We start from the raw sequence: 24432 nt of genomic DNA, 5'->3' as shown, positions 1-24432 counted from the left end.
ACTTCATATTGGCTGGATCGGTATTGTCACTGTGATGTAGTGGAGGACTACTTTCACATTTTTTCCAACACACAGAATGGCTAAAATGGCAATTTTTCAAATGTTATGACTCAGGACCATGTCTTTTTAGAAGACCTGCAATTATGCCTTCCGTTCCATAATTTATTTTGAGCAGTGTCCTAAGTGAGAAGGCTCTGTAGGAGAAAATTATTTCAATTTGAGATTTACACACTCAGTGATCTCATATTTATAACATTCATAACTCTCTTATCATTAGTCTGATCTATTTCGAATTTCATTTCTGCCTACATGCAAATACACGTATTCCAAAGGTTGGATTGCCTTTAAAAATGAACCGAACGAAAGTCAATCAACATCAAAACCATTGGAACGTTATAGAGGAAATGTGAACCTACCCTGCAAATTATCAAGAATACCAGCAGTGTGGTGACTATCGTGTTCAGTTACACACATAGCTGATGCTTTTGAAATCTGAGGAGATTCTCGAGCATTCCACCATACCGCCCCCACCCCCATACCCCCCCCCACCCTCACTCAGTGATATTTAGGATACCTATATGCTTGTTTCCTTCCTTTGAAAGAACCCCCTATCTCACGACTGCCAACATTTTTGAACCCCCCCCCCCCCTTCGCGGGCTTTCCTATCTTGGTGTCCGGCACACTGCTCAATGCACCCCCTATCTATGATATTCAAGATATTTTATACCCCCTTTTAAAATTTCTCAGGAGTCCAAAGAGAGAGAGAAAAAACACCCCCTTTTAAATATTTTATAACCCCTCTTTTAAATTTCTCAGGAATCCAAATAGAGAGAGAGAAAAAAAAACACACCCCTTTTAAAAGAAATCTCCGATGAATTGTCAAATACACCACTTTAAGAAGCAAAACATTCTCGGGCCGGACTTTGTCGCGCGAAAAGTACCCCTTTACCGGAGATTTTGGGAACACGAAATGCAGTCCCTCCAACCATGCTCCAACCCCAGAGTGGCCCATGGGGGGAGTGGGCCGGATCCACCATAGAGAGCGCTTTAAAACGTCACGCCATTAAAATCCACGTTTCAACAGGTACACCGAGCTCAGAGCGAGGTCGGTGTTTTGCTCATTATTGTTGGGTCGAGTAGAACAATCAATCGGCTGCGAATTTATAAAGTCGACCGACGCGTATTATTCAATAGGGACTTTTAGATGTGTGTGGACTAAAAGTGCATTGCATTAAATGGACGTCGATCGTAGCAATCAACATTTGTCTTCGTGCAAATCTAAAAGTCCCTATTATTACTGTATTAGTCAACGAACTACACAGTTGGTGTAAAATATGCCTTGCTCGTTGCCCATTCCAGCATTGGCTATTTAGGCTTTCCAACTACTACTTTCACCGGTTCTCTGCAATGTGGCGTTGCTTCCGTTAGCATGCAGTCAGCCCAATGAACTTATCCATGTATTTTTGATGCGTTGTCTCTCTCTGATAAACGACTAGTTTTCCCAAATCCGTTCTTTCCCGCTGCTATCGGAAGATACGAAATGTTTTAAGGACCTCGCATGTACAAGGGTAAGTATTAAAGTAACATTGCTTTGTTCAATATTTCAGTTTAAAGATAAACTTGAGTACTGATAATGCGATTGCATTGTGAAAGAAAAGGTGTGGAATGGATCAGAAAAGTTGATCATATAGCATGTAAGTAATGGTGTGTAATGCAAGGTTCTAGAGTCATCAAAATCATCATAAATGTGGCAGAGTCTTGGTAAAGTAACAATCACACAGATAGATGTATATGGGGCAACACATATGGTGTCGGGGCTAGTACTACCCTGATTTCCTTATCTTTCTATGCTCATTACTCAGCCAGTATACATTTTCTTCCAAAATTGTTTGGCACATGACATTTATTTGTAATCTTGAACATTTAGTGTAAGTTTCGTTAGATTCTGTGAGAATTCATTTTCTTTTTTTACCAGTACTCAAGTTTATCTTTAACTTTTATAGGAACACTATTCAGGTGACCTCAAACATGTCAAGAATCCTACCTGCCTCTCTGGCGATACGTACAAGCAGGGAGGTGAAAGAAAGGAGGTGAAACTCTTGTAATTTATTCCTAAAGTTGGCTAAAGTAATACTTTTGAAAAAAAGGCTTGACAAAGAGAGACCCAGCGACCACAAGAAGTTGATTTTCATTCGTAAACATTCTTATTCTGTATTTTTAAAAAATCATTACCTCCTTTTTACTTTCGTATATTTTGTATCTTTAAAACATGCTAAATATACTTATATAGACTTAAAAATAAAGAAAACGTAAAGTTTTTTGTTTTTGTTTTGATTTTGAATATCCCGTGGAATAGCAATACTCATTATTGAAGGGCCACCTGGCATCCATAAGGCTGAAATGGATAAACGAAATGGATAAATACAATATAAATAAAACAAAGAAATCAGAGGACAAAGCAAAGTTTACCGAACATCGGACACCATGGCCCCGTCTTAGTTCAGTTTCAATTTTTTCATTAATTTTTTTTTCTTCATTTTTTTCATTTACATTCATTGCATAAACCAAATGCAATAAACAATAAGAATTACAAGAATTGTGTATTGAATTGGTGTAAAAATACATACACTTGTATCAGGCCGTGAAAGCAAAAAAAATACAGTCGAATAAACATAAGGAGATATGAAATGCAATTGCACGGTATTTTAACTGAAATTAGACAAATATTATTGTGGTGAAACATAGGAGGAATCTAGTAAACAGCTAAGCTTCAACACTGGTGGTGATGGTCAGGCGCGTACACAGGGGGGGGGGGGGGGGGGGGGGGTGGGGGTTAAAACCCCCCCTTTGGTAATTGTTTGTGTGTAAACCCCCCTAAATTTCTCTAAAACCCCCCCCCCCCCTTTTGGATTTTTTAAAACATTTTTTTATATATATTCCCATGGTTGACCTAAAAAAGCTGACCTTACCCCCCCCCCCCCCAACGGAGCAAATTATCAAATTTTCGAATTTCGAGACCAAAAAAAAAAAAAGTGTCCTCTCACCCCCCCCCCCCCCCCCCCCCCCCCCCCCACTTATTCAGCGGTCGGCTGAGTCGTTGCGATTTTTTTTGGGACCAAAAAAAAAAAAAAAAGGTGACCCCCCCCCCCCCCCCCCCCCCCCCCCCCCGCTTATTCAGCGGCTGGCTGAGTCGTTGCGAAATTTTCGGCCCGATTTATAAATGTTAAACCCCCCCCCCCCCTTGAAAAAATCCTGCGTACGCGCCTGGTGATGGTGGTAATGGTGGTGGTAATGTTTTTATTAAAAATTAATTGGCAGCCAGATGGCTGAATTGCAAAATTGTGTACATTGCGTAAAAACATACATAATTATACAAACATAATTTAACTACAGTAAAACTATCCAGCAAATCGTATTAAGAGATAACGCACATTGATTGGATTATCTAAATAAATCAGTTATACACCTACATATAAATTAATAGAGTTGCCAAACAGGTGGCAATTGCTTAATCTTTTCCACAATCATATATGACAAGATTGTTCTAAATAAGAGAGAAGAGAGATCAAAATTAAAGTAAGGAGGGAAAGTACAGACAGCACAGGAGATCCAGGAAAAGTGTGAGAGATAGAGAAAGGGAGATATTTAGGGAGAAAGAAAGAGAGACAAAGTGAGAGATAGAGAGAGATATACATGTAAGACAATGCTAAGGATGAAAATGCATAAAAGTAATATCTACAACTTTCCTGACATTTGAGAGAATACTGGTTGTAGATCCATTAGTTACAAGTAAATTTTACATTTTTTATTAATGAGCTATGGCCATATTTGTAAATTGATAGGTACTAATAATATGCAATAAAATTTAAAAAAAACATGAAACTTGGTAATTTAGAGGTTTTGGGGTAATAATTATGTGATAAGTATGTTTTCCATCAATACAAAAATTAACCATAAACATACTAAAGTTATATACTCTTTCACATAAAATAAAATAACTCTACAATTTCTCTTCATCATAAGTTGACATGTTAGTGTGTACAAAATGCAAGATCAGTACTGTGAAATCAGCAAGTCAATTAAGTAGGGAACTGGATTGTTACGAAATCGTTTGGTTTTACATTTTAACTGCTCTCTAGTATTTGATTTGCGTAGGTTTATAATGTTCTATACAAGGAGGCCTGAGATAAGATTCTTTCTCATTTAAAATCAGTTTCTCAGCAAAATTCATACACAGTTCCCTCTTTCTGTCAGCCAAAGAGGACAGATTCATAGATTCAGGACGGTCTCATATGACTGGTAATTATGTTCTAAGATTATTCTCAGGTTCGTTTTTTCATCCTTTCTCGACGATCTCATTGTTCTTTAATTAGGCCCCCGTTCCACATACCCTAGGAGAGGTTCGAGGAAACCGGTCTAGATGTTCTTTTTTGGTAAAATTATATTTTGTTATTATTTTCTCTCACTAAATCAAATACATATTGTACAAGTCATTCATATTAAACAAAATTGTACATAATTCTTCATAACAAAATTGTACATATTCTTCATAGCAAAACTGGATGAACTGTACATTGATATTAGTGGTGCGGATATCTTCGATTGGCAGTTCGTGACATTTCACGGTCCTACTAAGATGTATCCTTCCATTGGCACGTTTTATCATGAAATCAATATGCATATGATCACTCCACTCTAAATCACAGCTGATATAAACTCCTAACAATTTGACAGACGTTGATTGCTTTAGAGGGTGTTGATCTATTTCCAGTGACATGGTTTTGGGGCTTTAAAAAAAATCACACCTGCATACCCTCACATGACTTTGTAGCAGGGTTAAGGCCCGGGCAGCGCTCAAAATACACGGGGCGATGGGCGATTCGCCCCCGTGAGCTACATAATCGCCCCCGTCAGGTTGCTCACGGGGCCGGCGATTGAAAAATTAAAAATCGCCCCCGTGGAATTATAAAATAAAGATTATCTTTTCTGTTATATAACTTTAACACAATATTGAGTTTCAATTTTCAAACCTTAAACCAATGAAATGAAACTTAGATTAGCGTGCAAGATTTCTCGTTCTATGAGTATTATTACCGATTCAGCTCGCAGTGCAGTGCCGCCATCAGCAGTAGTTATAGGCCTACTGCGCCGTTAGTAACGGTACGTGTTCACGCTGCCGCCCCATATCTGCTGGAGCTGGAGGCGATCGCTCAAGGGCAGAAACATGGTCATGGAGAAGTTTTTCGTCGTGAAAAGCGCAAACCCGCTGAAATCTGGTGATTTTAAATGACCAGCAAATAGTGAACATCGACCAGTAAATCAAAATTAGGGACTTTTAGATTTGCACGACGAGAACGTGGACTGCAACGTGTGACCTCCTTTTAAGGCACTGTCAGTGCTTAAAAGGACGTCACATGATTGTGACTGCCATTGCCTTAAAAGGACGTGACACGTCCACGCAAATCTAAAAGTCCCTATTGGGAAGAAGTGGAAGACCAAGATGTCGTTGAATGATATGGTAACATGGGCAGATCTACGGGGGGGGGGGGGGGTTAGGGGGTTTAACATTTTTGCGCCGACTCAGGCGGCCGGTGAATATTAAAGCGGGGGGATGATGGAGAGGAGGACCACTAATTTTTTAATTTTTTTTTTTAACTCTCACTTTAACCTATCCCATATAACCCTATTTTTTGTGTTGCTGCTTTATATGTAGATGATAATGCATGATTACAATAAATAGAGAGAGCTAGAGAGAGAGAGAGAACCACTATCATTATGCAATGGTTCAGGGTTTATGTAATGTACGTTTGAAACCATTTCTTATCGTCTCAACCCTAAAAAAATAGCGAAACTATTTTTGAGGAAAAGCATTATACTGATCTGAATAAAGAATAATAACTTTATATTGGCTCATACTAATACTGATACGGGCTAAATACAATGTGGTATCGGCACAGTAAGATCGGGTATTTGTATAGAGGTATTCCAAAATGACATTCTGATAATCAACATTTTGTTCTGTTATCATATGTATATACGCATAATACAACTGATCTTTGTGATTTCTTAACGTGACATAGCTTCTTCTCCCCCTGCAAACAAAAAAGAAAACAAGGTTATGTAATAAAAGGATCATGGGACAAAATGATCATTGTGATTCAAATTGATGCAAGGATTTTTTTAAATATCAAACAATGCTTTTCACCAGAATCTTCTTTGTAAAAAGGACTTTTAAAAATCTCAGCCATGCAATTCTGCTACTGTGTTGTAAGATCACTTTCACATTAGGAGAAGTGTATTCTTTGATGAGTATTTTAAATTGAATGAAACGTCTCAACTCAGTAAGCATGGCTAAGATTTGTAAAAGTGGTTTTTACAAAGAAGATTCTGGTGAATAGCAGTGCTTATTCAAACAAATATTCGCATCAATTTGAATCACAATCATTATTTGTCGCTTAATCCCTTTGAATGACCTTGTTTTCTTTCTCGTTTGCAAGGGGAGCGGTATGTCACTGAAACAGCTCCCGTAGGAATTTTGGTTAGGTATTTACGATCAGGTAGAGAGTAGCGAGCGTAAATTGGTGTGGGGGGTTCAGGGGGTGGAGCCCTGGAAGCTCAGGGGTTTTAGGCAGTTAATTATGGTCAGAGAAGCACAAATATTTTGATGCCGCATTTATGTCACTGGCTGGTCAGGGGGGGGGGGGTTGTTAAGGTTAAATTTACGTTATTATCCTATTTTTTAAAGGTTTGGGAGGCTAGGGGGGGGGGGGCGTTAGAATCGGCCCGTGAATCCGCACCTGTACAAAAAAGTACACACACAAAATCGCCTCGCCGCTACGCGGCTCATTAAAGAAAGAATGTAAAGGTCGCTCCGAATAATGAGGAGGAAATAATGTGCAGAACGGGAAAAAATCAAGAGAATGTCATCAGGGGATGAAAGTCAGTAACAGCTATGTAGCTTGTAAATTTGTAAGAGGGAAAATGCTGATTAAAATGATAATGATGAAATAGCAAACAAATGAGGAGTATCATAGGTACCAATTGAATGGAAATTTGTATAAAAAAGAACCCTCGTCAGTACTAAAAGAGCCCCCGTGAGAAGGTTCACGGGGGCTCTTTTTGGGGGGGAAGAGCCCCCTCGGACAAAAAAAAATAATTTGAGCCCTGGTTAAGGGACATTCTACCTGACGTGGAACATTCGGCCAAAAAGGTGTTGAGGTGTCGCTTCCATTAGAATTGATTGATCTCCAGCGAATCTCGTGTCAACAACAGTAACATCCTCAACATACTTCTAATATTTCAATACTTTCATATACTGATATTGCCAACAAGGTTGTATATTTGGCAGCACTGGATGTTTAGGTTGCATTTCTATGCTATGCTTATACTTGAAAGCTAACCATTGTCTCCTAAGATCGAGGAGAGAAGCCAGAGATGTCAAGGGCAGAGCACCTGCACTAATCCTTAAACAATTTGGTATTGTATAGAATCTTACATTTTATTTTCATTTTCTGAAGCACTGCCGTAGGCCTCACATCCACAGTCTATGATCGGTCTTATGTAGGCTTTATATTTAACATAATTCGAGATTTAGACGGTCTTCCCCCATGAGGTGCCTAAAAAAGCCTGGCTATTTGAGGTCTTAGTACGGCCGGAGGAGGGGGGGGCATTATGGCTCCCCTTACGATCTCGGCCGTGAAACGGCTGATCTCCGCGAAAATTTGCACGCATGTCATGTGAAGTGTATAGAAGAATATTATAATTCCAATTTTTGGAAAAATTCACTCATTTGCATATTTATGGTAATTTATGCAAATAAGGTCATAAATGACATTTTTACCCATGAATCATATATTATTCATATTTAAGCTTTCTTTTTTCACTACATTATATTCATTAGACCATTTGACATAATAATACGACAAAAAAATTGGAAGAGCCAGCTTATTCCTTATGTTATCTCTTGTTTTGATAATTTCTTATGTATTTCATTGTTTTTTTAACTTATGTATTTAATGTTTTTGATGTTTTATTTCATTTCTTACTACAATTCAACTATTTTGACTCCTAAAACAACCACCTAAACTTGAAACAAAACCCAATAACCAATGTTTGATCTATTTTTAGGAAAAATGACATTTCCATATGTTTTGTACACAAATTACGTGACCACGTGACCTAGGAACTGTAGGTCCGATTTTCAAAAAAAATATTTTAAAAGATGCGCAAGACTCACAAGAAAAAAATCAGAGAGCGGCGGGGCGCCATCCATGTGCGTTCCCGAACAATCAGAAAAATTCGTGGAGGGGTGGGGGGGGGGGCATAATGGCCCCCGGCCTTATTAGGGTTAAGCATCTTAAAATATTATTTTTGCTTTTGCATCTAGCGGCTTTATTTTCTATTTGCTGGTTCCAAGTGAATATTTTAATCAAATATCATACCTGAAAAGCGATCAGTATTTTCAGATTGTAAAGGTACTTTGTTTAGGGTAAGGTTTACCTCATGTGTTTTTGTATTTTTAGTGAAAAGCACAGGAACGGTCTTTTTCTTTAGAGTTGAAAACCCCAGGTGGTAAACCAACTTTGTAGGACATCTGTATACATTTGCATTTGTTGTGGGTAAAGGGATATTGCTGCCAGAGATCCATGAGACACAGTCGTGAGCACGGGAAGCGCGCTCCCTACGGGGATAGGTGCAGGGAGGGGGGGGGAGGGTGTTACCCCCGCCCGGGCCGGGCGCGGAAGCTTTGACGTTTCATTAAATTATAAGAGAAAAAAAGACGATTCGTTGTACCATTCCCGACTCATAATCCTTGTCCGAAATCAGCCCCCCCCCCTTCCCCTCGCTTTGACGTTTCAAGATATTATTACAGAAAGAAGACGATTCGTTGTACCGTTCTCAACTCTTAATCCTTGTCTGAATTCAGCTACCCCCTACCGCTCGAAGCGCGGAAGTTTTGACGTTTCATTAAAATATTAGAGAAAGAAGACGATTCGTTGTACTGTTCTCGACTCTTAATCCTTGTCTGAATTTTCAAAAATGTTTCTGTGCTCCTTTTTCTTTTTTGGCAAGCGTTTTTGTGGGGCGACCGCCCCCACCGCCTCCTTGCTACGCGCCTGTGCTGAGAGCGTGTCCAGCTAAAGCTGAATGGAATGGGTTACTCAATCTGAGGGTTTTTTGTGTTCTTTTAATTGCTCATTAAGACTTCTGCCAGTTTCCCCAACATAAGAATTATTACAATCTGTGAAAGTAATCTTGTACACCATGCCTGTCTTTCCCTCTCTTGGAATTTGGTCTTTGTAGGATATACTCTTTTGCATTATTCTGTACGTTTTTTATATACAGTATAAGGTATTTTTTTAATCTTTCCCGGGAGCTGGATTGTTTTATCAACTATAGTTCTATTAAATTCCGTCAGTCCAAACTTCCCAAGCATCCCTACCTTTTCTTGGTCTATATAACCATTCTTTCTCTTTCAATAGTGGTATTATCTTTGTTTTTGGTATGTAAACCATTTAACCTTTTGATGCAAGACCAGATGTTTTATTCCGGCACAAATCGGTTAAGTTTCTCGCAGAATTAAATCATGCCACTACCATTAGAGTCGAGAAATTGTATGAGTTCTTGTCCGTGTGCGGATAGGCCTTGTGTGTTCATCAACTGCAGTTTGTTATGGAAAGCACTAATTACATAACTCGCTCCAGCCATAAACTTGTGCGTCATTTAGTCTTTTCTTGAGGAGCTTTTCTGCGGCTATTCTGACTAGTTTAAGAACTTTTACTTCTGTTTTGTCTTTTTTAAAGCATTACCAATCGTATAATAGAATCCATTATCTGATCATTACGATCAGATGCCAAAAAGTTGCCGCATTCAGTACTTTGTGGATCATCATTTTCAACTTGAAGGAAAAGGGTACTTTTTCAAAATGGCTCCAAACAAACATGGTTCGCCGGTATACGCGTGTAAGGTTTTTTCTAGCCCTCAGGGCAAGACCTACCCAATTCCGTCCAAAATCCATTGAATTGACAACTTTGCGATGCTTTCATAACCGTTAATAGATACCATCTCCCCCAAGCAATAAACTTTTATCCATTGAAAAATGATCCAAAGAGTTCAGTGACCCTGATCATTTCAATTCAATCCCCGATGTGAACCTAGTCTGTAGGTACAGACCCTTGTCCTTCGCTTTGCGAAACAGTGTCTGCTCTTTGAGACTAGGCTGACCCATACTGCATAGGCTCTGTATTAGCTACTCCAGACACACCTATCGAGGGAGCTCAGCCATGGACTGTAAGGACTAGGCTCTGCTCAAGGCTTTATAAATTGCGGTAACTTGTAAAATTCGAGTCTAGGTCTGCAGACTAGATATGATACGTATTTTTTTCTCCAATGGAAATCTCCCGAAATGGAACTCCATGCATCGAACAATTTTGACGTATTAACGGAAATACATGAAACATTCCCATTTAATATCTGGCTCAGTATAATATGAATTGATGCCAGTCATGCGTAATAATTATGTGCAAATGTTCATCTTTATGGCTTTCACGTTTACGCCATGTTCGTGATTATTTCAAAGAGAAGATTGAGTTCTGGCAACAGGGGAAAATCTTGTGAGGTTTTTCATTCTTTTTTATGTCAGGTTGAAAGAATAAGTCATAGAAGAAATGTTAGTATGTCTCTCCGTATTACCTCATATCGAAAATTCCTTCATATCTATAATCTGACAAGAAATAACTGGGAAGTTTTGAACTAAGCACCACGCCTTATAATCGTAGTCCTATATACCCAATTATAATGCAGTGCATGTGAGTTCTAGCATATCACGATATACGCCTGTCCTAGTATGTGCTATAAATGTATAGTCGTTTTTTCCCAATAGACCAGTTTACTAACATATTCAAAATTGTGGATGTTTTTTTTTCCTTGGGACGTAGAGATGAGTTATCACATCAACTTGTTTTAATAAATGAACTACAACACTTAGAATCCAGTCTGTATACATTACGTGTTGAAATGTCGAGCAAAGTATTCATAAAATCTTAATATGTAAAAGTACACCGGTCTATTGCTTCCAGATTTATAGTTTCTTTCGAATGACAGAGCTATGTTCGTCTTTAACATGATTGCAGTGTCTAGAAACATAACGACCGGCATACTCCTATCAAGCCAAATATATCCTTATTCCCTTCCAAATTTGATGTAAATAGAGGCAAATCGCAGCACTGGGAATATCATAACCTTCACTATGAATAAGACTGACAAAGAAAGCGGACAAAATATACAGCTCCTCAAATAGACAAAGGAACATCCCTTCACTGCCATTATGTAAAAATGTGTAGAACAGGTGTCACATGCATATTCACCTTTTTACGTAATAGCAGTGAAGGGATGTTCCTTTGTCTACCTGAGGAACTGTATATTTTGTCCGCTTTCTTTGTCTGTCATATTCATAGTGCTTATTGATGGATAAAGGCACCCCACGCATTTTAGAATCCGGTCTGAAATTGTGTCATATTAATTGATTACAATTGACAACTTTATTCTCTCAGTCCGTTTCGATACATAAACTGTATCCAGTATATCCAAATGCCCATACTTTGCCTCGTTAATATTAATTGCCATGTTACCACATATGTAATATGCACATGAAATAACCTCGTGCAGTAGCACGCGCTGTAAATATATATATAATCTGTAACATAATAGTGTACAGAGCGTGCTTTAATTTGCATAATAATTCCCGAGGTATAATGTACTGGTAGTTATTTGAATGAGACTGCATTTTAAACTGGTAATTCTCATAATCTAATAAAATCCTAATGAAGCTCAACGTGAAAAACGAGCAGTTGGAAAGAAAAAAAAACAGATGCACAACAACAGCACGAACCTAAAATTACTTATTTTAGAAGACATGAATTTGAAGATTCCTTAATTGAAATGATATGCTTACAAGTTCACCTACCTTATCAAAAAAGTTTTACTATAGTTTGTATTTATAGACCACCCTCTTGCGATGCTTCATTTTATGATAGATTGGAAAACATACTAGAGAGGATAAATTGTTCACTTACTGCTATCAATGAATTACTTATTTTAGGTGACTTAAATTGCGATTATCTCAATTTCCATAATTCAAGTACCTCTTGTAAACTTGACTTTATCATGAAGTCTTTCAATTTGACTCAAATTATCACATCGCCTACTCGTGTGACGAACAGATCTGAAACATTGATTGATACGGTATTTACGTCAAGAGTTGAAAATATTGCCGAGCATGGATGTGTTCACACTTCACTTAGTGATCATTACTTGGTTTACGCAATACGTAAATTACACCCAAAGTACAAATCAAATTGTGATCATAAAATAATCCAGTTTAGATCATTCAAACACTTTGATAATAAAGAGTTCAAATTATTATTATCCAAAGCCCATTTGAACCGATCGAATGTTGCTGACGGACCGAATATAAATGTCAATAAATGTTTGTATGAATGGAAACGGTTGTTTATGGACATTGTTAATGTTATTGCCCCGAAAAAACAGTTAAGGGTTCGAATAGAATCTGTTTCCTGGATAAATGCTGATCTCCGTGCATTAATGGCCAAGCGTGATAAAGTTCACAAAAGATTTTTATGTTTCAGACGGAATGCCAATCGTGACAATTTCCAAACAAGGGATGAATGTGATAAACTTTGGTCTGAGTACAAATCCTCGAGAAATAAAGTAAACGATTCTCTTAAACGAAGTAAAATCGAGTATTTCAAATCAGAAATAAGAAATAATCAAGGGGATCCTAAAGGTATGTGGAAATGTCTGCGTTCACTTATGCCTAAAATGAAGGAGGAATTACCAAGAACTCTTTATTTGAATACTCAATCTTATGACACTGATATCAGTATTGCTGAGGCATTTAACGACTACCTAATTCAAATTAATATCAATGACTTGGAATGTAATAGTGACTCTCTTAGTGATACTGATCTTCCTCCCATTGTTCAGACCGATAATGAAGGTCTTGGCAGTTCTGCTAATTTATTTGTATTCGATGAGGTTGACTCTGATTCTGTTAAGAAAATCATAGCAAATTTGGATACCTCTAAGTCAACTGGTGTTGATGAAATCAATGTAAAACTAATAAAAAATGCTGATGACGCGATAATTCCCTAGCATCACCCAACTAATACATTTGTCATTATCGTCTGGCACATACCCGGATGAATGGAAACACGCGACAGTACTTCCATTGTACAAAAAAGGTGACATTAATGCAATACCAAATTACCGCCCAATCTCCATTCTCCCAACTCTTAGTAAAATTTTAGAGAAATTGATTCATCGGCAGCTCTATGATCATCTCGTCTCCAATAATGTGCTTTCCAATACACAATTTGGATTTAGACCCGGTCACTCTACCTCCTCAGCACTAAGTGCTCTAACCGATACTTGGGTACGTGCTATTGACAGTGGTAAAATTATTGGTGCTCTTTTTGTAGATTTAAAACGAGCGTTCGATACTGTTGACTCATCTATTATGTTAGCCAAATTACACAAAATTGGATTAACTAATGATACTTTATTATGGTTTCAATCCTACCTTACAAATAGAAAACAACAAGTCTCAATTAGACAAACTTTGTCAAAGGAACGTTCCCTATCTATAGGAGTTCCTCAAGGCTCGATACTGGGCCCCCTTCTATTTTTAATTTATATTGAAGATATGGTCAATGTCTTTAGGGAAGGTAAAGTCATAATGTATGCAGATGACACCACTTTGTATGTCACTGGAACTTTGATCAGTGAATTGGAAAATAAATTGCAACACGAAATGAATGCAATAGGTACATGGATAAGCAACAACAGGTTGCATTTAAATACAGGTAAAAGTTTATGATTATAGGGAGTAAACAAAAACTTAGTACCTGTAGTAATGACAGCATCCGCATCCCTTACGATGGGGTTGAAATCAATCAATGTGCAAGTTTTAAATGTCTCGGGATAATAATAGATAAACATTTATTATGGCATGAACAAGTTGATTCTGTATGTAAAAAAATATTTGCCGGTCTTGCGATGTTAAAAAGAATTGGACCTTTTGTAGAAAATGATACTCTAAAATTAGTATATACATGCCTCATTCAATCACAGATGGATTACTGCTGTGAGATATGGGGAGATTGTTTTAATATACATGTAGATCGAAGTACTAAACTACAAAAGATGGCAGCTCGTCTGATCTTTCGGTGTAATATTTATAGCCCATCTAAGGAAATGTTCTCAAGTCTGAACTGAATACCTTTCAGATATCTAATAACTTATTTCCATTATTTGTTTATAAATACTATCAAGGCCTCTCTCCTGATTACTACTCAAATTATTTCCAAGAGTTAAGTAGAAAACATGATAAAAATACGAGGCAAGCCGCCAGACACGATCTTGTCGTTCCCAAATGCCGCACTGAGTACTGTAAACACTCTTTATATGTCCAAATTTGTGGAATAATTTGCCGGTAATTATTCGGGAGTTGCCCTCTTTGGTATCTTTCAAATTTAATCTTAAACAATATCTTAAGTCATTGGACGTACAAGGGATTCTATGGCACCTAGTTACTCACCAATAGTCTGTTTCATATTTGTTTAAATATCTTTATTTTCTGTTACTCGTTATTGTACTTTAAATATTTGATTATTCTATATTGCAAACATTCACCTTGATATATTTCAATGTTTTTACATTCTCTTTTTAAACTATTTACTTGGCATTATTGCGTATGTACTTTGAATGATTTTATTTGAACATATTGTGTTGCATTCATGTATGTATGTTTTTAGGGGCCCCATGGGAGACCAACTGATGTTAAATGGGCTACCCCGTACGAATAAATAAATTTAAAAAAATAATAAAAAATAAAAATTGTCCCTGCCTAACTTGTGTTAACGTCTCTGCCAGTCTTAAATTGGCCTTTTCATCCATTAGAGAACACATCTATTTATTTTTTCATTTCCTCTCATAGGGTGGATGGCCCTTTCAGCACAGCTGATTTTCAAAGGGGTCCACAAACATAAAAATAACAATGAATATACAGTGAATTATACAATAATATGTAAAACGTTGCAAATGCAAGAAGTAAGGCAATGAATATGTACATGTATAGTCAAACAAATAAATATCTAACAGATTAAAGTACAAAACAAACAAGCAATAAGACAGTTGATTGCAGATATTCAACTAGGACGACAACAAGCATACGAGTAAAACTGTAAAACCGATAACATAACACAAAAAACATCAAGGTAAACATAAGAAGAAAAAAAAAACACAAGACAGGAATAAGAGGATGGGTATAATATTTATCGTGTTTAAAAAACTATTTAAAAAAAAAACAATAAAAATTAAAAAAAAAAAAAAAAATTAATCAAAAAAAAAAATCAAAAAAAAAAATATATATATATATATATATATATATATATATATATATATATATATATATATATATATATATTTAAAACATAACCAATAGAATATCAAATTGAAGGTAAAAATTGTAAAAAGGGCAAGATAATGTTCGTCTATATGAGTTCATTCAAATCAATGGTGCGAACAAAGGTAGCCAGTGTGTCTAAGGTTCGCGTTTCAAAAGAGAGGCAATTGAATAATTTGGAGCTATGATAAAAGAAACTTCTTCTCAAAAACTCGGTCTTAGGCTTTGGAAGCTGAATTTTATGATCGCCATTTCTTAAATTGTGTGGATTATGTCGTAATTCAACTCGTGAAGATAAGTACGTTGGAGTTAAGTCATGCATTATCTTGAATAGCATGATTAAATTTCCTCTTGTCCATCTATCAACGATTGGGATTATCTTTGCTTGTTGGTAGATTTCTCGAGTTCTTTGCTCAAAAGGTGCCTTAACCATAATCCGTACAGCTCTATTCTGTAGAACACGTAGCTTATTTAATACGACTTGAGTAGCATTATTCCAAATTATAGAGCAGTAATCAAAGTGTGTTTGAATAATACTAAAGTATAGCATTCTAGCAGTACACAAGTCAACAATAGGTCTGACTTTACGAAAGAGAAATAAGCCTCGGACAACTTTTTTGCGTACATGGTCTATGTGCAGTTTCCAATTCAAACTAGGATCAAGAATTACGCCAAGATATTTACAACTATAAACTTCTTTCAGTGCATTGTTACCGATGTGTATATTAATATTTACATTATGAAACTGCTTTACTCGTTTATGGGATCCAATAAGCATATATTCAGTTTTGCTCATATTAAGTATCAGCCTGTTAGCATTCAGCCATAAAGTTACATTATTTAAATCATCATTAACCTTGTTTGATACATCATTGGCACTATTGGAGGAATAATATATACACGTATCATCTGCAAATAATGATATTGATGAATGTTTCACCACATTTGCAATGTCATTTATGAATATTAGGAATATCTATCTATATATCAGGCTATAATTCATCCAGACGTTGGGAAAAGCGCTCCTCATTACATTTCCATTCTCTTCTGTCTCTAGCTGTCCTAGTCCAAGCGGCCGTTCCCATGTAGGATGGTAGGTCATCTCCAAGAACAACTGTAGTAATATCCTCGAAATCGAGGTGTCAACCAGCATCAAAATGGATATCATGTGCTTTGTAACGGTGTAAACCTAAACTACAGTCATACAAACATCTGCGGTAAATTATGTCAGGTGCAGTTCAAGGCAGACAGTTGATTGTTTTTCTGCTTAATGCCCCCATTTTTAATTAGTGGCCTTTAATTATCACTATAGAAGGATATCATAATTATGTTATGATTTCAATTGTATATTAAATGGGTTGTAAGTAAACCATTGACTTATCCTCTGTAGTACTTGTAAAGTGCGGGTGAAAGGCCGATGTTTGTGTCTAACACGAGTTATATTTCAACTTAACGGCAATTTCGATACACTTTTCATGGGGTGTTTATGTAACATGACATTATTTTCAAAAAGTGGCACACAAGGCTATTGAGATTGTATAAGGTTGATTTTCCGAAAGTGCCAACAAGTATCAATGTATGGATATCATGTGCTTTGTAACGGTGTAAACCTAAACTACAATCATAAACAATCTCCGCGGTAAATATGTAAAGGGCAGTTTAAGGCAGACAGTTGATTGTTTTCTGCTAAAGGCCCCCATTTCTATCTAATGACCTTTAATTATCACTATAAAAGGATAAGCCTATCATGTATTACAATTTCAATTTTTAATTGACTTTAAGTATATCATTGACTCATCCTCCGTAGTACTTGTTATAAATGCGGGTGAAAGGCAGATGTTTGTGTCTAACTGTATAACACGATGTGCGCCTGTCTTGATGTTCTATAAATACAAGAGACAGTTGACTGCCTTTTTAATTGTTCTGTAAAAACATGCACACCTGTATGTACTTTCCTGGAAGGTCAGAATCACCGTACGTGCACCTTCTTTTTTAGCGTAGTACGGGCTCGAAACTTGTCACTTGGTATTTATTCCTCCGACGTTCGCCTGTTGTCGTCAAACATATAGAATAAGGTTTGACGATATGAGTTTGGAGACTTCTAGTGTATCAGTCCTCCTTTTTAACATTTTTTTTTTATTGTGATACCTTTTTATAAATATTACATTTTAAGTACCGAGGCTCATGCTCTTTGCATTCCCCTTTCCTGTTCTTCCCTCCATATTTATTCAATTCTTGGAAGTTCTAGGTTTTATCTCTTTATTCCTTTACTTTCTTTCCTCATTTCCTCGGTGATTAATGCAATTTAAATCCATACTGTACTATGAGCACTTACAAATATATTGAGATGTCTTTTGGCAGCATCAGTTTTAATGTTTTTGTTTCCCTAATTTCTGCAGAAATGTCCAAGACGAGCTAGCTGGTACCATCCTTGGGTGTTTCCTAAAGATTGCATCATTGATAACACAAAGCCTTTAAGTCAACCACAATGGGTTCAAACGCTTGCATCAGCTTCCTGAAGACCCTTAGCCGGAAGAAGCAGTTCGGCGATGAAGACACGTATTCCACACCTTTGCGACGTTACCTGAGCACGCTTGACCTGACCTTCCTGGGCATTGGTTCCATGTTCGGAGCAGGGTTGTATGTCCTAACTGGAACTGTTGCCAAGGAGTATGCTGGACCTGCCGTGTTCGTCTCGTACTTCATCGCCGGCCTCGCCTCCTTGTTCGCTTCGTTATGCTACGCAGAGTTCTCGTGTCGCATCCCCAGGACTGGTTCTGCTTACCTCTTCACCTACGTCACCATCGGTGAGCTTTGGGCGTTCCTCATCGGATGGAACATGATTCTGGAGTACACTGCTTCTGCAGCTTCGGTCGGACGTTCCTTCAGTGGTTACATCGATGAACTGTCCAACGGAGCATACTCTAATTTCACTATAACCTATGTGATGGGCAATAAAACATGGGATGTGCCTTTCATAGCTCCCTACCCCGATATCCTAGGAGCAGGATATTGTCTGTTCGTCATGATCTTTGTTCTGCTTGGGGTAGGAACATCTTCCATTCTGAACAATATCTTCCTACTAATAAACGTTGTTGCTGTGGGGATCATCATCGGGTTGGGGGCAAAGTACGCCGATATTAGTAACTGGCAAGAGGATGGTGGGTTCGCTCCATATGGTTTCCAGGGGATAATAACAGGAGCAGCGACATGTTTTTATTCTTTTGTTGGTTTCGACGTCATTGCAATATCAAGTGAGGAGACTCTGAACCCACGTAAAAGTATACCCATCGCTATGGTTTCGTCCATTGTTATCATAACAGTGGTATACATGATCCCATCAGCAATATTGACACTCATGATACCGTACCAGGAAATCAACGCCGCTTCGGCCTTTTCGCAGGCGTTCGCTTACAACGGTGTCTTGTGGGCCAAGTGGGCTGTTGGAGTTGGAGCGATATGTGCCACTTTTACTTGTATTTTAACATCCCTCTTTTGTTTACCCCGGTCCTTGTACGCAATGGCATCGGACGGACTTCTTTTTGAATGCTTTGCTACAGTCAACAGCAGGACACAAGTACCTGTTACCGCCGGGATCATATTTGGATTCTTTGTTGCCCTCCTCGACATTTTCTTCACATTGGTAGACCTTGTGGCATTTCTATCAATCGGTGTTCTATGCGCGTATGGCATTGTAGCAGCTTCAATTGTGATCTTGCGATACAGGCCCGGAGGCTATAACATCAACTTAAGCATTCAGGACTCTTTTTTATCAGATCAGGATGGTACGAAAGGAGAAATCCATACCTTGATACCTCTGCGCTCCTCAACATCAACTGAACCCATCTTGAGTCACTCGGACAGTGCGCACGATCTTCATCTTGCAGGGGCACTCAAGGAAAAATACAGAGGATGGCCAATCTTGTGGCGGCTCTATGGTTACCCACCAGGAAAGGTTGTCCTAGTGGCTCTTCTAATCGGGATCCTTTTAGGCGTAGGGGCCATGTCCCTGGGGCTCCACGGCTACGAGTACTTGTTCGCTTTGGAGTGGTGGGCTATCCTTCTAATGATCGTACTGTTAACTGCGAGCCTTGTTTGCTTTAGTGTAATACCTCTGCATTATCAGAACGACCCCGGAGAGCAGTTTAGCGTAAGTTCGCCTCATTCCTTTAACAATAACTTTAATTCTATGGGCTACGTTAACTCTAGGTTATTTACGATACTCGTTGTTTCAAGAAACGTTATACAAGTTAAATTAGATGCTTTATTTGAGACCTAAAAGGAGAGAACGACCTACAGAGTCCATTTTTTGTTGAAATAAATAAACATATAAATAGTACAAGCCGTATCCCTATACCTCTGCTTCAGACTTAAAAGTACTGACCCATTAAACCTTTATCCCTTAGAGGCTTTTGTTACGATGGTTCTCTGAATAAAAAGCATGGCTTTAACTCCTTTTAACAGTCAAATGATGTTAAAAAAAACATTCGACGTAGTTCAAGGGGATGGTCCAGTTGAGGGTCGGCCACCGGAAGTGACAGCCCACAAGCCCACAACAACCATAAGACTTGAGATCCCTCACAAAAGTAGTCAGATAGTCCCCCGAGATTGACATATGAGTCTTGTGGACTGCCGGTTTCGGGGCCGTCGATTTAGTGAACTCCTAGAAAGGTTAATCAGATGGCCTGCCAGTCTAACATGTTGGGCTTGTTGACTCTCTGTCTCTGAGAGCCCTCCATCAAATGGACTAACTCTATTCCCAGAAGCATCATTAAGACAAGATGTGTCACTGTTTGCCAATACAAAATTGTCACGGGCGAAATTTCAAACGAAGCCTTTGTTCCCCCATTTGGCGAATTTTAAAATGCTGAAATTTTGCCTTTTTCTTTCCCCTTTTTGTTGGCATATCTGGAAATATGGTTTGATATTCTGACAAATACTTCTTTCCATTCAAATCTGTTTTACGAAAAGTGCATGCTCTTGCATTTCTTTTCATATGACTAGACAAACAGGTAGTCTTGCCTTATGCGTTACTAATAAAATAAACGGTATGATCTTCAATCATTTCATAAGTTTGGAGCAATAAGGCAATACCAAGAACGTTAAAGGAAACATCACCTCCAAAGAACGAGTGTAGGAATTCTGAAAAGTTAGATGTATTCATTCCCTTTGATGTATAACATTCATTACCAACATGTATAAGAGATATATAAATGAAGTATTCTTGGCATGATGTGATGCCTTTTAGCATAACATGGGCGTAGCCACTTTCTTGACAATGTAACGTTGAAGTTGTACATGTATCTTGCACCAAGCTTTGGTTGGAAAGCCTTATTAATCAATAACAAAACCTTTACAATTAAATGAGGGAAAATCATAGCAGAGAAGATATATAACAGGGGAACAATTGTAACTAAATCATTTTAAATTACTAAAATATAGCAGCTGCGTTCCGGCGATTTTAGTACGAAGGATAATAGCAGGTGAATAAGAGGCTTCGTTACCACACACACACACCTGGGAAGGAAGCATCCATACATTTGAATACATTTCTTTTTACTATTTTCCACAGGTTCCTTTCGTACCACTGATCCCTATTCTAAGCGTCCTTTTAAACTGCGGGTTGATGCTCATGCTCACGTGGATCACATGGATCCGTTTTGCTGTATGGATGGCATTAGGTATGTTGATGAATACCGTGCAACACATTGTTGCCTGTTAAAGGTATAGACCACTGAGTTCTGGTCATGCGAATGCATTGTGAAAAAAACGTCGTGGAATCGATCAGAAAAGGTTGATCATCTAGCTTATAAGTATTAGCGTGTACTGCAAGGTTGTGGAATCATCAATATGATAAATTTGGCCCAGTTTTTGTAAAGTTACAAGCACTGTACACAGAAAGATATCTATCCATTCCAGGTAGATATGATAATTTACCAAATATATCAATTAATAGGCGGTTTCCCGGCAAAATTATATCATCACGTATTAGTCAAAACATATTCTTTTACATGATTGGTAATAAGAGCTCCCATTTCATTTTTTGAGAGGGGGGGGGGGGGGCGTTTCCAAAACTGGTCTATACCTTTTAGAGCCAGATGTGTCTCAATAAAGGTAAAGTCCACTCCGAAAATAACTTGCTTTTAATAGATGCAGAAAAAAAGAGAAACAGAAGAAAACAAATTTGAGTAAAATCGAATAGCTAATTAAGAAGTAACTGTTATGATTTTTTTTAAAGTAAGAAAAACTAACGAACTTAGAAAATCACTACACAAATTGCCTATTTGGTTATCAGTTTGTGACGTCATTGCCTCACTATTTATGAATTGCTTTATATATTATATCCCGAAGAGTAAAAGTAAAACGAAGAGAGAGACGCTACAATCCCCTCCCACAATGATTCCAGTTCCACCTTTAAAGCCCCACTGCAATAGTTTAGCCACGAGGGATTAGACCATGGTCACAGACAGGTGGTTATCTCATCAAATCATTTCTCAATAAAAATATGAAAAAGAGGATCATGGGGAGCAATGGTCACCGCTTAGACGTTGTTTGCTATATAAAGGGCGCAAGTAGCTATAAGTAGTGCAGTGTGACTGTACAGGTTGGGTACACTCAATGTGGTTTTAACTCTCTATGGGCGAAATCAGAATTTTCCCGCAATCCACTCAGTGAATTCCAACCATGATATATCCATCAGAACATTACAAAACAAAAGACACTTATTTTTCTAATAATCCAAGGATAATGCATGAAGATCGTTGCGTTCTGTTCATGATTTATAATAATGACAATAGTAGGTTCTTGTATAGCGCTCTTGTTTGTCAGTGTTGACACTTCTATAGCGACCCATTGTTATTATACTACCTGGGTATTTGCACAGTCGCTATTATGGGGCTCTGGCATTTGAAGAAAAAAATTGCTGCAGGCACGCATTTTTTCCTCACTTTGGTTGAAAGTTGCAAATGTAGATTCATGTCATGCCAACGGAAATCTGTGCAGTCCCTGCTCGAAATGTTCTGTTTAGTGCATAACAATTGATAACATTCCCCTTTGAAACATCTTGGGGGAAATTCTATAGATGGGCAATCATGCAGCACGTAACATTCAACTCCATTATGGCAGTACATTACGTAGTAATTTGCATGACAATAATCGGTTTTCAATGACTGGTATGTTTGCAGGTTTGCTGATCTATGGCTTCTATGGCTACAAACACAGCAAGGTGGGATTGCAGGAGAGACGGGAGGCAGAGGAAGAGCAATTCGTCACACAGACAAGTCCAACGCCCTCTTACGGTAGTCTACCGAACGACGGAAACGGTCTCATGACACCAAGCTGATAAACATAGATATTGTTATTTGTTTTAAAGCAGATGTTTCTGCATTTATTGATAAATCAAATATAAAACATTCAAATAACAATAATAGTATATAATATAATTGATTTAAATAAAGAGTGACAACCTAAATACACACACGCACACACAATATATATATATATATATATATATATATATATATATATATATATATATATATATAATATTGAAAACTTGAAAGTATGGAGATAAGTAAAATAATCAAGATAAATGTAGTACATATATACATCCGCGTGTATACACACACATATTTGATAGATATATATATATTTATATATCTATATATTGATTAATTGCTTTGGAATACATCGGAAAATAGAAGAAGTAGAAGATATAAATACATGCTTCCGTCAAAAATTCAGAAACTTTGAAATATAAGACAAAGACGAACTTCATAACGCCAGCAGGAGTGGTAACGTATGGGACTACACATAAGTAATGATGTTGGATTTCCCTTATTTAAGGAATAATGATCAAGTCTGTCTTCCATTTTTGAGATAATAGCTGCAAGGAGAGCAAAATCTGTTCACCGGGAATCGAACCCAGGTCATTGCCTGTGTACGCCAATTGCGTGAATCATGATATCGCGGAGATAGGTTAATTGCTCCACAGCCTGTTCAACCTCCTAGCAGTTTAATAATCGGTTATTTCTTTCTTTTATTTTGAGGAACACTGGAGTCTTGAACATTGTCAAACCGTATGACGGATTCCGGTATAATTTTAAGAATGTATAGAAGAATATATATATATATTATTATTATCATATAATCACTTACACAAAAACGACGATTTTCTTTCCAAAAAGGTGCTAAATCCACTTTTAGTGTTTATGTGTAAATCAAGAATGTTTAATTTACCACTTTCTCTCGTTGGTTATCACTTCTTTGTTTGTAAAGGTAGGAATATTGCTTTACATCAAATGTTATCATCTTTAAGCAAATTCAGAAATATATCTTCTTTTTTTTTGCATGGATTTAGCCACTTTGGGAAATAAGCTCTTCACCTGTATATGTACACTATATATCAGTAACGTAATAATAATGATGATGATGATTATAATGACAATAACCAGCATAACAAATTCCCGTGGTGATGGTTTTATTTTTGTTATATGTTATAACCATTTTGAACGCCACCAAACCGCAATACTAGTGTGTAATAGGGGAAAGGTTAAGAGGTTCACAAACAAGATAGCATGTTAACTAGATTCGAGGTTGTCCGTCACATAATTTTCATCAATAAAACATAGAAAGTAAATATGTCCGAAAAAACACTGTTGTGACTATGTCGAAATGTAATTGATGGAAAGTGCTAAATAATAGTTTTTCTGGATAAGAATTCCTGCGAAAGTAAAGCAGAATAAACCAATCTTTTAAAAGATTGTTTGCCATTTGTTTTTATTGTAATGGGGACAAAGTCACTCTCGAGACTATGCTCCCTTACTTTTAGCAAACGGATTTAGTCAACATCTGAAATAATGATGTCGAAATGTAATAGGTTGAAAGTGCTAAATAATAGTTTTTCTTGATCTTAATACAGCAGATTCTTAAAAGTATAAATTCTTTAT

At 37.4% G+C, this 24432-nt stretch overlaps 1 protein-coding gene across 2 annotated transcripts; it reads left to right on the top strand.

Moving 5' to 3' along the window:
- The first annotated feature begins 1127 nt into the window (after positions 1 to 1127).
- Positions 1128 to 22913, top strand: LOC576809 (cationic amino acid transporter 4). Of its 2 annotated transcripts, none has more exons than XM_777078.5 (4): positions 1128 to 1568; positions 17884 to 19634; positions 21057 to 21165; positions 22669 to 22913. In XM_777078.5, the coding sequence occupies exons 2-4, from the start codon at positions 17973 to 17975 to the stop codon at positions 22824 to 22826; spliced, it is 1929 nt and encodes a 642-aa protein (XP_782171.3). In that variant the 5' UTR covers positions 1128 to 1568; positions 17884 to 17972; the 3' UTR covers positions 22827 to 22913. The 2 variants fall into 2 exon arrangements, with proteins under 2 accessions (XP_782171.3, XP_003730531.1); XM_003730483.3 differs by lacking the exon at positions 1128 to 1568 and adding an exon at positions 17486 to 17559.
- The last annotated feature ends 1519 nt before the right edge of the window (positions 22914 to 24432 follow it).

The sequence above is a fragment of the Strongylocentrotus purpuratus genome, unplaced genomic scaffold (genome assembly GCF_000002235.5).
Source record: "Strongylocentrotus purpuratus isolate Spur 01 unplaced genomic scaffold, Spur_5.0 spur5_contig_816, whole genome shotgun sequence".
NCBI classification, from domain to species: domain Eukaryota; kingdom Metazoa; phylum Echinodermata; class Echinoidea; order Camarodonta; family Strongylocentrotidae; genus Strongylocentrotus; species Strongylocentrotus purpuratus.
The sequence above is the reverse complement of the archived record's forward strand: the minus strand, read 5'-3'. Positions and strand labels throughout refer to the sequence as shown.

Coding starts and splice junctions, on each gene's coding strand:
- LOC576809 (XM_777078.5), top strand. CDS start 17,973: ATGGGTTCAAACGCTTGCATCAGCTTCCTGAAGACCCTTAGCCGGAAG. Junction 19,635..21,056: donor ACCCCGGAGAGCAGTTTAGC/GTAAGTTCGCCT, acceptor TATTTTCCACAG/GTTCCTTTCGTACCACTGAT. Junction 21,166..22,668: donor TGCTGTATGGATGGCATTAG/GTATGTTGATGA, acceptor GTATGTTTGCAG/GTTTGCTGATCTATGGCTTC.